Source organism: Phyllobates terribilis, unplaced genomic scaffold (genome assembly GCF_046119375.1).
Source record: "Phyllobates terribilis strain yellow unplaced genomic scaffold, ASM4611937v1 Scaffold_3__8_contigs__length_932513732, whole genome shotgun sequence".
In the NCBI taxonomy this organism is placed as follows: domain Eukaryota; kingdom Metazoa; phylum Chordata; class Amphibia; order Anura; family Dendrobatidae; genus Phyllobates; species Phyllobates terribilis.
In genome coordinates, this window is record NW_027362763.1 from 917,441,968 (window position 1) to 917,456,450 (window position 14,483).

The following is a 14,483-nucleotide window of genomic DNA, read 5'->3' on the forward strand; positions in this document are numbered from 1 at the left end:
AAGAAGTCGTCTAAATATGGCACGATCACTACATTCTTGATCCGTAGAAAGGCTGTCACTTCTGCTATTAGTTTCGTAAATATTCAGAGGCCAAAGGGTAGGGCAGCAAACTGAAAATGCCTTAGCTCCCCCTGAATAGACAGGACTACTCTCAGATATTTCTGATACTCCGGATGGATTGGGACGTGATAATATGCGTCCTTCAAGTCTATTACAGCCATAAAGCAGTTGTGATGTGAGAGCTTCACTGCCAAGCTTACTGACTCCATCTTGAAAGTCTGGTTTTCTACTACTTGGTTCAGACTCCTGAGGTTGATGATGGTCCTTAAGGACCCGTTCGTTTTTTTTATCATGAATAGTGGGGAATAGAACCCCTTCCCTCTCTGTGGTGTTGGTATTTCGAGAAGGACCCGCTTCCCTACTAACTCTAATACCTCTGTTTCCAGGGCTAACTGTTCTTCCTGGACCTTCCGTAGGGGGGTAACCACAAAGGTCCGACAGGGGGTCTGGCTGAACCGGATCTTCAGGCCCCCACTGATAATTTTTAGAATCCAGGGGTTTGTTGTAACCGCCTCCCAAGCAGGAAAAAAGTGGGAAAGCCTTCCACCCACTTCCAGCCTGGCGTGATTGGGAGGATCTCTTTGAACTTGAGGATGGTCCCCCAAACATGTAGCCGGACTCCTTTTTGGTCTTGGCTTCCCATCTCCTTTTGTCTCCTGGAGGACGACCCCGATTAAATTTCCTCCTCCGAAAACTAAATCTTCTTGATTCCCCCGAAAATCCCGGGAACCCTTTGCTTTTATTGCCTGCTTTTTCTAACAGGTCTTCTAATTCTTGGCCAAACAGAAGTCTACCGTCACACGGGAGGGAGCACAGCTTCTGTTTTGAAGGTAGGTCGCCTGGGCAACCTTTGAGCCACAAGGCCCGCCTGGCTGCGTTAGATAGTCCCACTGCCCTAGCTGGAAGCCTGACCGAGTCTGCTGAAGAGTCGGCCAGGAAGGCCGATGCTGCTTGCATTAGAGGTAGATCCGCAAGAATTGCCTCTCTGGAAACCTTTTTATCTTTAAGCTGGTCTTCCAGCTGTTGGAGCCACACCATCAGGGATCTCGCCACACAGGTGCCAGCCACCGCTGGTTTTAGGCCTCCTGCCGCCGCCTCCCACGTGTGGCGCAGGAAGGAGTCGGCTCTTTAATCCAGGGCATCTTTTAGGACGCCAGAGTCCTCCAAGGGAAGGGAAGATTTTTTCGATGACCTTGCTACAGTCCCGTCTACCTTGGGGATCTTATCCCAAGGTCCCGCGTCCTTCTCTTCGAAGGGGTACCTTCTTTTAGAGAAGGAGGGTAAAGCTCCTGATCTCTCTGGTCTCCTCCACTCCCGGTCAATGAGGCCCTGAATCTTACTGTTAACCGGAAATGAGCGTCTCTTTTTCTCTCCCAAGCTCGCAAACATGATGTCCTCCCGGGATTTAGATGCTCTCTCTTCCTCCAGACCCATGGTTGATCTTACTGCCCTAACCAGCCTGTCTGTATTCTCAATGGGGAAGCAGGGTCTACCGCCCCCCGATGAGGAAGAGGACGACGAATCCCACTGCTCCTCGGACTGGGAGAAATCAGAGACGGAGGAAACCTCTCTACGGGGTCTTTTCTTCCCTCTAAGGAACCCTTTCAGGGACCCCTGAACTTCTGCGTGCACTATGGACTTCAAATTTGCAGCAAAATCCCCGGAAATCTCAGCTATGGTTTTGGTCACACAGCCCTGGCAAAGTGGTTTCTGCCACTCTACAGAGAGGGAAGCTTGGCAAAGGGCACACATCCTATGCTTTTGCTTGGCACTACTCTTCTTAGGCTCCTAAAAAAAAAAGGAAGCACATAAGAGACTTCCCGTTACTAACCAGTGACATTCACGGAGCTCACTCATCCCCGGAGGTCACAAACGGGTACCGGATTCGGAGGCTGTCGCGGAACCGATGATTCCATTCTGGATGGTCCGAGGCACTTGAAGCCTTACTCCTGCGGCTGCCACTACGATTACTCGAGCGGCTGTCTGTATACGATGCATCCCTCTGCTTTTTCCGTTGCTAAGGGGGGGTAAGCTGCTGCTCCTGGTTATCCTGGTCAGCCATGTTTCAGAAGCGTACCACGCTTCCAGGATAGCCCCCCTTCCCCAAGCCGGAGCTCTATCGAAAAAACCTCCGGCCTGGAAAGCTCCGATGGGCGCCGCCATCTTGGATCGGGCGCCGCCTCCTAAAGTCACCCAGCGCGCCGCTCCCAGCGTGCCCTGCGCCGTGATGTCAGGCGCGTCACACCGGGAAGCGCTGCCGCACAGCAGGGGGAGGACGGCGCAGCGGTCTCCGGGAGGACAGAGCCTGCCTCACCGCGTGCGCCCCGCTCGGCGCAGAAACCCCAGGGGAAGCTGCGGACGGCGCTTCTAGGATACTGAACTCGGTGCATAGGCCAGTGCCCGCTCTTCCACACCGGGACAGCCCCAGGTAAGTCTTCTTTTCTTCCTGAGACAGGTTCCCATCAAGGACAGGAAACTAACTGAAGCGAGGGAGAGGTGCCGCCCTTTTATTTCAGACGGTTTCCTGTCCTTGGTGGGGCGGATCCTCTCTCAAGGTGTGCTGTCATGGGGGAGGAGAAAAAGGGCCTTTCCAAACTGTTGCCACAAAGTTGGATGCGTACAAGTATCTTAAATATATTTGCATGCTGAAACATTAAGAGGTCGATACATCAAAGCTTTTTTGCCAGATTTCAACATAATGGCAGAAGATCACTCATTATTGCTACAGTTATGAGATCCTTCCAAAAACTTGTTACATATTAAAATAAATTAACTTCATTGTGTCTGCAAATTACAAATTTATTTTGTAAAGCTTAGTGTCAATGTTTAACACAGACCAAATACATATATTAATAAATGAAAAATATGACATAACCACCCTCTAGAATGTTTTACCCCATGTGAACTCTTTGAAAAACAGGATGGATTAGTAATATGTATGAGGTGTGTTCAGTAAGGCTGAGTTCACACGATGCGTTTTTCATGCGTTTCCGCAGCGTTTTTGCAGTTGCGTAAACGCCGCGGAAACTCATGGAAAACGCATGGTAGAAGGGCAGCAATGTTCCCCAATTGAAATCCGCATGTGCTCAAAAGTCCGCAGCATGTCAATTAATTTTGCGGAAACGCTGCCTTTTTGGCGCCATTGACTTGCATTAGACCGCATGGAATCCGCATCACTGTATATGTTGATGCGCTTTTCATGCGGTCTAATGTGCGGATGGTACCCGGGTGTGGATGAGAGGACTCTCACCCAGACCCAGGTACCATTTAAAAAAAAAAGAATAAAATAAAAAATATATACATACTCCCCTTCTGACGGCAGGCGCAGCGCTCCTGCTTGGTTCCCCGCACTTCGCGGTTGAATGAAGAAAGACCTTCGCTGACGTCAGAGTCATGTGACGGGTCACGTGATGCTGACGTCGGCAGGTCCTTCAGTCTTCACTGCCGGTAGCCGGGACCGAGCGAAGAAAGACACCGGGGGCCATCAGAGGGTAAAGTATATATTTATTTTTTATTTTTTGACATTCACACACTATATAAATCCATGCCGGCTGCATGGATTTATATAGTGTGAAGTTGACAAGCACTTTCCAAGTGATGCTAAAATCGCTTGGGAAGCGCTTGTCAACCCGCATGCGGAAATGAAAGTGAAAACCGCTTTATTTCCGCATGTCCCTGGCAGGAAACCGCATGTACAATCCGCATGCGTTTTTTCCTGCCAGGGAGATGCAGAAATGCTCAGGAAAAAATCCTGAGCATTTCTGCATCGTGTGCACATACCCTAACTCACATTTATATGCATACAATTACACAAAACAGTTGTCATTATGTATGCCCATCGACTGTACATATACCTATGAACTTGTCATAATAGGCTACTAAAAGTGCTTCCTGATACATAAGGAGTAGTACTAATAGGCCGTTTGTGAAGATGTGTGGTTGTGGGTTTTAATAATCACCTAGGCAGGTTAATGATGCAACAACATTTTATTCCTTACATCAAGGTTTTACAACAACTCCAGGTAAATGGCAAAAATACAGTTCTCTCAGTCCTCCAGTTCCCACCCGGGATCAGTAGTTCCACCGCCTTTGTATCAGGCGATACTCATTGTCTCCCAACTTTTGGTTGGCTCACAGATTTCGTATCTCCAGCCAGTATAGTCTGAAGTCACAGTCCATGATCTTCCAGACCACAGATAAAATGATTGAAGCACGAGTATCCAATAGTAATAGTCCTTTAAGAAAGTTTATCAAATCCAGACGACAGATCCCACAACTGCAGCTGATCTCTACTTCATATGCCATTGATTCATACATGGTCCAGGTTCTCAGACTAGATCCTATCCGTTTGACATCATTCCACCAACTCCCTCACTAAATATGTGTCCTATTGTCCTGGCTCCCTGGGATCAGCCCTCTACCCCTCAAAACTAAATGTGCATTAGTGGAGGTATTTTCTCTCAGGCTGAACCCATCACCTGAGACTGCATGTGAGATCCCCTGTGGTGACAGCTCTACTAGGTATTAGTAGACCATCCACACAATAGGCAGAGTAGCTGATTAGAACAATGGCTGGAGACTCCTGAGATACTAATGAGATTACTGGAATGCTGGACACTTTACTAGTGAAATTAGTGCACATACTGACGAGTAAGCAGAACATTAATAAAACACAGCAAGCAAATCACTAATAAAACACAACAATAATATAGATGGAACCGGTGCTCCGTGTTGGAAAAAGTCCAATTAGTCTTAGTAAATGGTCAGCTCCTCACACCATTCTTTATGTACCTAAGCCTACAATACATAATATACCTGGATCTACTAACCCGCCTGTCCTCTTCAGGCTAAATTCACGAGCATATAAAAAATTGTCAGTTTCATCCAGAAAACTTGGACTTTTTTTGTCATTTGTCGTCTGTTTGCAATCAGTGTGTTATCCATTTTTATACAGCAGCAGTTATTGAAAATTTACAAGACTGAATATAGTTTTCTATGTTAAAGAATTGCAATGTGTACGATGGCTCCATATGGAATCCGATACTTTCTTGCGCACCCATACACCTAAATGGGTAATTCTGAGCCAACATACAGAATGAATAAAGTGAATTTTGGGATTTTATTGAAGTGCAGATTCAGCCCATGAAAAAAAATCACTCATGTGAGCAGCCCCGTAAAATAACACTGGTCCGAGAGCTGTTTGTGTGCAGTTTGTTTTTTCCATGAACAGCACTCGGTCCAAAAAAAACGGTTGTATGAAGTTGGAGTCGATCAGATAACAACCCACGACTTCCATCATGCCTTATGACATCTTCTTAGCCACTTATGCAGAGCCTCTCCCTATGAAACACCCCTTTCTATGGAACTTACTCTCCTGGACCATCAGATTCCCTTTTCCGAGGATTAAGCATGCAGAGAAACCCAATTTCTTAAAGAAGTTCCATTACATAATAACAATTTGTGGCCCATACAGAACCTGACCTGGTCACAGATATCTGCACTCCATCTAGTCCTTAAAGGGAGACTGTCATGTTCAATAACGCGATTTACCTGCAGATATAGGGTTAATCTACAGGTTAATAGTGTTATGAAGGTGCCCGGACACTTTATATAAAGTGTGGCACTTAGGAGAATATAAATTTTATTTCTACTTGGGACTGCCGGCTTTCAGTCATATGTGAGTTCCAGATCAGCGTTAGTCATCGCTTACTATATTGTGAGTGGCGGCTGTAAGCATGCTCTGGGCTTTGACCGACAATATGCTCTACAGTCCAAAATGCAGAGTCGGCTGTCAAAATGCTAGGTGCTGTGAGTCAGTGAATCAGTGTCAATAAAGCAGTATGAATCACTGTGAATCAGTGCTGTGAGCAGTGACTATAGCTGTGCGGACACACCTGGATGACTGAAAGCTGGCGGCTCCCAGGAGAAATAAAATTTATTTTCTTCCGTGTGTCGCACTTTCACTACTGTGGTCAGGCACCTTTGTAATGCTATCGGTGGGAATCTTGGCAGACAGACAATGGAGAGGTGATGCCTTCTTAGCAGAACAGCCCATTAATACTAAATACCAAGAATGAAATTCATTGTGGATTAAGGCCCCCGAAAAATGTTTAAAAAACCAGAAAAGTAATGTAATAAGACAAAATCTGCAAAAGATAAGAAATATGTCAAGAATAAGAAAACATCAAGAATAACTGCACTTGCTTAGATTGTACTCCACACACTGATTACTTAACTGTTGCTACAATGATTCACATCATGTCAGTAAGAAATTTAATCTGATCTGACTTTTCTCTGGTTATCCCAGTAAAGCATACTGTACATATATAGTCTGAAGGAATCTTTATTGTATTGGTTGCTTCTAAGCAATCAAACGATCCAAAGTAATTTTAAAGAATTGCCAGATATGACATTTGTAAGTAGGGTGATACTAAAAACACAATTTCACATAAAAAGAATAAAAAAAAGCCAAAACAATCAAAGCAAACAAGGTGCATATCATAGCAAAGTTTCAAAATCACTACTCTAAAATACAAATTGTAAAGATTCACAATCCATCAGAAAGTATTGGAAGAACCCAGCTCAAAAGTGATAATTAAGTGCTTGAATTTTCCGCATACTTTTGGCTATGTCATAGGTATATACAACAACTATTATATCAAACTATTCAAAATGGAGTCATTTTTAGAATGGTTTCCTTAGCTAGACAGAAGTTTAATCATTGAGGATCACTTCTAAAGAAGCTTATAGGCCTTAGGATTTATTCACACATCAGTACTTCATCAGTATTTGTATGCCTAAACAAAGAGCGTCTCCGAAACACAGAACAGGTGTCAATTTTTCAATTATAGTTTCTCTCTCTAAGTTCCACTCCTGGTTTTAGCAAATACTGATGCAAAATACTGACCAAATACAGACATGTGAATGAGCCTTTAGAAAGCGTTTGGATTTTACCAACAGCGATCAGTCCAAGGTGCCCCATACATATTAAGGCCTCAATCCCATGTCAGTATTTTTGCATCAGTATTTCATCAGTATTTGTATGCCAAAACCAGGAGGGTCTCCAAAAGATACAACAGGTATCAATCTTTCAACTATAGTTTTGCAGTACTTACTGTTCTTCTATGAAGCCCATCAACAGGCAATCAAGTCACAAAGGGGGTAGATGGTGCAACAGAAGCGGCCCGCCTCCATTCCTAACCTCATGAATACTGTTGTCACAATTGACAGCAGCATCTAAGAGGTTAAACCGTTGCAATCTGACCTAGCCTCGACTGCAGCAGTTACGCTTGAGTGCCAGTTAAATATTGCAGCAGGCACCAACACTGTATGTATCAAGCGCAGTTCCTGAGCCCACTACATACAGTAATTGCACCCATCTAGGGTTAATCTATAGGGTAGCAGCTGTTGAAAATAACAAATTCAGCACTACTCACCTTCACCTACCACAGCACTACTTATCCAAAAATGCTTCGGTCTTTGTTGACAGGCGGCTTTGGTGATGCTATGACTACAGTGGACGTGACCGCTGCAGCCAATCATTGGGCTCTGCAGCTTTGACACTGTGTAGCTGTGAGTATTTCTGACTTTTGTTATTCTTCAACAACTGCAACCCTATACTGTAGATTAAAACATTGCCTGGAGTACCCTTTAAAGATTTGTATTAAACAAAAGCCCTATCCCAATAATTAATTTTTGGCACAATTAAAAAAATACTATCATGAAGAGAGTTCTTTAGCTGCTGTTGTATACATGAAAGCAAATATGTATCATGCCAAACAATACACACCTTCACAACGGTCTGAATATTTCAACAACAGAATACTCACGGTGTTACATACAATTTAATGTTCTTATACATTTAGACTTCGCACTTACTTTGCAGAAACAATCAAGTGTCTGGAATCCAGGTGGGAGCTTGGAAGAGTCTGGGATTTCTTTCTTTAGGTATTGTTCTAATGTTGCAGCGAGGTGCCCCAGGCCTTGTTTCATGTCTACATTTAGATCTTTGAAATCTGGGTAGGGTTAAAGAGAAGGTGGGTTACAGGTGGGCCAAGGAGTGTGAGGACTATGAAGCATACAATCAAGTTACTTGTACAAATGGGAAATAAATCATGTTATTTATGGCCAATGATTGCAAAATATTTCACGATAGGTGTTTGTATATAATATTACTCCAATTTGAGCTTCCAGGACTAAAACAGATGTTAAAGCAGATGTCATATGTCAAATTGACCCCAGCTATTTTATAACCTATATTTGGACTCCATGGTATTCAAGGTTAACAAAATGTTTTCTTTTGTGTTTCAATTTATTCACATTAAATTTCAAAAAAATGATTTTGTTTTTGGTAATAAGCCCCATACAACCAGTGTCGGACTGGGGTATAAAAAGCCCAAAAGGTGACTGAGTCTGGAGGGCCACTTTCAGCTACATCCAATATTACCTGACCCAGCAAGTGCACTATGCCAAACACTGCTCAAGTTGGGGAGTGGGATACCCAATTTCTGCTCCCTCACCGGCCAGTACTGAGGGAATTCACTTGCTCCCCTGTGGGCCAGTCTGAGCACCGCTCACAGGCAAAAACAGCACCAGGAAGTAATTGGAAAGAAGCTTCTATTTATTATCAAAACACATTGGCATATTTTTAAAAGTACTGGACAACCCCTTTAATCCATTAGGATACTTATTCCTTATCTTGTGTATTTTGCACCATCTGACTCCCTCGGCTCGGACCATTTTCCCTTTCCCTGTTCCTGAAAAACATCTCCACAGCACAATGCTGCTACCACCATGTTTCACTGTGGGGATGGTGTTTTTGCGGTGATGAGCTGTGTTGGTTTGGCGCCAAACAAAGCGTTTATCTTGGTGGCCACAAATTTAAATTTTGGTCTCATCTGACACCGTACCTTCCTCAATACATTTGGGGAGTGTCCCACATGTCTTTTGGTAAACTCAAAACAAACCTTGCAATTTTTGGGTGTAAGTAAAGGCTTTTTTATGCCCACTCTTTCAAAATAGCCAACTCTATGGAGTGTATGGTTTACTGTGGTCACATGGACAGATGCTTCAGTCTCTGCTTGGGAACTCTGCAGCTCATTCAGGGTTAACTTTGGTCTCTGTGCTGCCTCTGTGATTAATGCACTCCTTGCCTGTGCTGACAGTTTTGGTGGGCGACCCTCTCTTGGCAGGTTTGTTGTGGTACCATGTTGTTTCCATTTGATGATAATGGATTTGATGGTGCTCCAGGGGATCATCAGAGATTGCGAAATTTTTTATAACTCAATCTCTTGTACTTCTCAACAACTTGGTCCCTAACTTGTTTGGAGATCTCTTTGGTCTTCATGGTGTTTTTGGTTAATGGTGCCTCTTGCTTAATGGTGTTTTCCCTTGTGGCCTTTCAGAAAAAGTGTGTATATACTGACAGACTATGTGACACTTAGATTGCACACTGGTGGACTTCCTTTCACTAAGCATGTGACTTATGAAGGTAATTGCTTGCTTCAGAAAAATATTTGCAAGCCACTGTAATCAACTAATTTCTAGTACGCTACACAACACAATTAGTTAAGCCTCCATCCAGGCCAGGGATACAGTTTACTTCAGCAGAGATAGGCACAGCATAACATCAAACTTCCTTCCTCTATGGTTAGCCAACCTAGCTTCCCTGTCTGATAAACAGTTGCTGTATATATACTCCTTTTTAGATGTTTACCTCATTATACCAGGCATTCCTTTGCTCATTTTTTGCAGACTAGAATTATATCTACTGACTAGGGCCGGCATCAGGAGGGGTAAAAACTGGGCAATTGTCCGGGGACCCCATCCCCATAAACCAGGGATAAAAAGCAAAGACTACACTGATAATACAAGTCCTGCATTATCAATTGTGAGGCAGTGACGGGAATCATAAGCGAGGGTATGTTTCTCCTAGAATGTGCATAGAGGGATATTAAACCTGCTGGAGAGCATTGCAGTCACAGAGATAGCTGTGATTGCAGTGCAGAATAAAAATAACTTTGAACTTGGTCAAACTAGTTCTCCAAGGCAGATTTGGTAAAACCCGGCATGGGCTTTTATTCTTGGAGTGGACTACAGGAATGGCAGTGGGGCGGTCCACTCCCACCAGCCCGGGTCTTACAGGTGGTTCATGGCCACAGATTCCTGTTTAAAACGTGCAGTAAAGGTTTGGGTGTGTCAGTGTTTTGTTTACAAGCTGCAGATCAGGTGGCTCTGCAACACAAGCCTGTGTGAACCTGAACACAGAGCCAAGGGAAGCAAAACTCCTGGAGCACCTCAGCGAGACACGGCGGTGCCGTCGCCCTCTGTAACGGGTTGGAAAAGGACTGTGTTTCATTCCGGCTGCGATCCGGAGGATATAGTTTACCTTACTTTGTGAGTTTTTGCTGAATAAAGCCATTTAAGTTGGACTTTCCTTGGGTCACTGCCTCATAACTGCACAGTGTGAACACCGCCGCACTATAGTATGGTGGAGAATGCGGGCAGTGTGAATTGAGGCATACCCCAAAAGCTGCATGTCTGTGATCCAGCTGGCAAAGCTACAGCTCAGGCCTGCCGACAAAATGGAGGCGCTACTAAAGCAGTTGTTACTCACCCAGCAGCAGCAGTTGCAGTCTCAGCAGCAACAGCAGGAGCAGCACCAGAATCTCCAGCGGCAACAGCAGGAGCGGGATCAGCAGCACAATCATCAGCAGCAGCTACTGTACCAGCAGCAGCAAAAGACTAATGAACTGATTCTGCAACAGATTGCTGCCCGATCCCGATCAGACGTGAGGCCCGGGACAAAGTAAGAACAGCGTTGAGGAAGATGGGTCCTGAGGACGACATGGAAGCCTTCCTCACGGTTTTTGAACTCACAGCAGAGCGGGAGTGCCTGCTAGCCGATCAGTGGGCTGAAGTGGTGGCTCCGTTTCTGATGGGCGACACTCAGAAGGCCTACTTTGACCTCAGTCGGGAGGATGCCCAGGACTACGAGAAGCTGAAAGGTGAGATCCTTGCCCGACTGGGGGTTAATACTTATGTGCAAGCCCAACGCGTGTACCAGTGGTCCTTTGCGGAGTCCTGACCCGCTAGGTCTCAGGCATATGACTTGTTACAGTTGGTCAAAAAGTGGCTCCAGCCTGAGACCTTGAGCCCAGCCCAAATGGTAGAGAGGGTGGTGGTGGACCGGCTGGTGCGAACTCTGCCAGCAGCCATACAGCGTTGGGTGGGGCAAGGGGACCCGGTAATCTCGACCAGGTGGTTAGCCTGATTGAGCGGTATACAGCCACCCAGGACTTTGTACGGGACTCTGCCCCAATGCGAATGGCACGTCGACCCCTGCAAGCCCCGGAGCCGGGGAAAGGGTCACGTCCCTCTGCTGGGGACAGTAAGAACCAAGCCCACACTGAGGGGGTACCCCAGAGTGAGGGTGGCAGGAGACCAGTTTCCCCTAAATCGGTCTCAAGGACTGGTGGTGCCACCGTTCTTAGGTGCTGGCGATGCCAAGGGCCAGGACATGTGGCTGCCAACTGCCCCCTGACTGCTGAACTCATGGACTGCGGGTTTAACCGCAGGTCATCTATGTATGCTCGGACCGTCTACACCGCGGACCCCATCGGTACAATGCGTGAACCCCATCTGTGCCAGGTGCACGTCAATGGACATCGAGCTGAGGCTCCCTTGGACTCAGTGAACCTAGTGACCCTCATCCATGGGTCATTGATCTCTGGGTTGGAACCCACTGGAGGGAAGGTGTGGGTCATATGCATTCATGGCGAACTTCGCGAGTATCCAACGGCGGAGGTTACCTTTTCCACTCCGTGCGAAGAGGTTAAACATGTGGCCGGGGTGGTAAAGACTCTTCCTTACGGGACTGTGCTGGGAAGACATTTGCCTCTGTTTTGGTCCTTGTGGGAGAGTAAAATTAACCCTCCCAGAATAAAAGTGTGTCTGGGTGCAGAACCCGAAGATCCCGAGTCAGGGATAGCTGCCTTAGGGGTCGCCAACCTAGGGACAGAGTGTAACCCTGATAGGTTTCCCCTAGAGTTATTGTCAGGAGAGGTCGAGGAGACCCCATCGATCCCAGAGCTGGAAGTGTCCCGGGGAGCGTTTGGGACAGCACAGCTACAGGATCCTACCCTGACCCGGGCACGGGAAAGGGTAATAGAGGTAAATGGGGTGGCTCAGCAACCAGGTGCAGAAGCAGTTTTTCCGCACATTGCGGTTAACCAAGATTTACTCTATAGGGTTGACAAGATCAGGGATGAGGTCGTGGAACAACTAATAGTGCCTCAGTCATACCATCGGGTGGTACTTGAGATGGCCCACACACACACACACACACACACACACACACACACACACACACACACACACACACACACACACACACACACACACTTGCTGGGCGGGCATCTAGGGGTTAAAAAGACGCAAGAGCACATCTTACAGCGGTTCTTTTGGCCTGGGATTTACGCGGATGTACAGAGGTATTGAAAGTTGTGCCTGGAATGTCAGCTCACCCACCCAACGCAAGCTTCCGTAGCCCCTTGGTACCTCTGCCAGTTATAGAGGTACCTTTTGAATGGATAGTGATGGATTTGGTGGGGCCCATTGTAAAATCCGCCCGTGGCCACCAACACATACTGGTGGTACTTGATTATGCCAGAGGCCATTCCGCTATGCCACACCTCGGCTAAACTTATTGCACGGGAGCTGTTTGCCATGTTCTGTCGCCTTGGGCAGCCTAAGGAGATCCTTACAGATCAGGGGACTCATTTTATGTCCAAGGTGACGAAGGAACTGTGCAAGCTGCTGAAAATAAAACAGTTGCGCACGTCGGTGTACCATCCACAGACCGACGGGCTAGTCGAGTGATTTAATAAAACCCTCAAGTCCATGCAAAAAAAGTGGTTTCCAAGGATGGGAGGGATTGGGACATGTTACTGCCCTATTTAATGTTTGCCACCCGTGAGATACCACAAACATCCATGGGGTTCTCACCCTTTGAGCTACTGTATGGCAGGCATCCTAGGGGGTGGCTGGACGTAGCCAAAGAGACAAGGGAACAGGAGCCAACTACACATAAGAGTGTAATTGAGCACATCGCAAATATGCAGGATTGGATCGTGGCGGTCATGCCTATAGTAAAAGAGCATCTAATGGATCCCCAGGCAGTGCAGAGTCGCATGCATAATTAAAGGGCCACAGTCAGGACCTTTAAAGAAGGAGATCGGGTGTTGGTATTAGTGCCCACTGCAGACAGTAAGCTCTTGGCCAAATGGCAAGGGCCATATGAAGTCCGAGAAAAGGTGGGGGAGGTAAATTATAGAGTATATCAGCCCGGGAAGAGAAAACCCGAACAGTTATACCACGTCAATTTGCTTAAAGACTGGAAGGACCGGGAATGTATGGTTACGGAGGCGACTCCGGGCGGATCATCTGAGGACCCTCCGACACCGGCCCAGGAGGAGGCCCGAGGAGAGGTAAAAATAAGTGACGCTCTCACAAACATCAGCGGCGGGAGGCTGGGAAAATAGTGCAGCAGAATGGAGACGTATTCTCCGAACTGCCAGGCCGTACTTCGGTCATCCAACATGACATTGTTACCAAACCTCGGGTGAGGGTGCGAATGAAACCGTACAGTGTACCCGTAGCCGGGAGGCAAGGCATTGCAGCACAAGTAAAACAAATGCTCAAACTAGGGGTAATCAAGGAATCAAGGAGTGAGTGGGCTAGCCCCATTGTGCTGATTCCAAAACCGAACGGATCATTACGGTTTTGTAACGACATCCGAAAATTGAATGAGGTGTCAAAATTTGACCTTTATCCAATGCCCCGGGTGGACGAGTTGATTGAGAGACTGGGGCAGGCCCAGTACTTCACCACGCTCGATCTGACCAAGGGTTACTGGCAGGTGCCTCTGACAGAATTGGCGAAGGAGAAGACCGCCTTTATAACACCGAAGGGCCTCTACCACTATGTCGTCTTGCCTTTTGGGTTACATGGGGCGCTGGCTACATTCCAGAGGCTGATGGACATAGTTTTGGAGCCCCATCAGAATTACATGTCCGCATATTTGGATGATATAATCATCTTTAGCACTGATTGGAAGACCCACTTGTCTCAGGTACAAGCAGTAGTGGATTCACTTAGAGTAGCAGGCCTGACAGCTAACCCAAAAAAATGTGTAATAGGCCTCGAGGAAGACCGGTACTTGGGGTATGTGATTGGCCGTGGGGTTATCAAACCCCAAATAAACAAGATCGATGCAATTCAAGACTGGCCCAGGCCTGTGAGTACTAAACAAGTGAGAGCATTCTCACTGCGCAGTGTGAACACCACCGCACTACACAGTGTAGTTTCCAAAGATAAAAGTGAAGCAGGACCTTTGGTAACATCATGGTCATGTGACCATTATG

General features: G+C 46.4%; 1 protein-coding gene across 1 annotated transcript in view; it reads right to left on the bottom strand.

Annotated features, from left to right (window-relative positions):
• Positions 1 to 14,483, bottom strand: part of SMYD3 (SET and MYND domain containing 3) — a 1,332,179-nt gene that overhangs the window by 1,074,453 nt on the left and 243,243 nt on the right. The window contains exon 5 of the mRNA XM_073672800.1: positions 7,939 to 8,075. Within this exon, the coding sequence (XP_073528901.1) occupies positions 7,939 to 8,075 (137 nt within the window). The remainder of the gene's footprint in view (positions 1 to 7,938; positions 8,076 to 14,483) is intronic.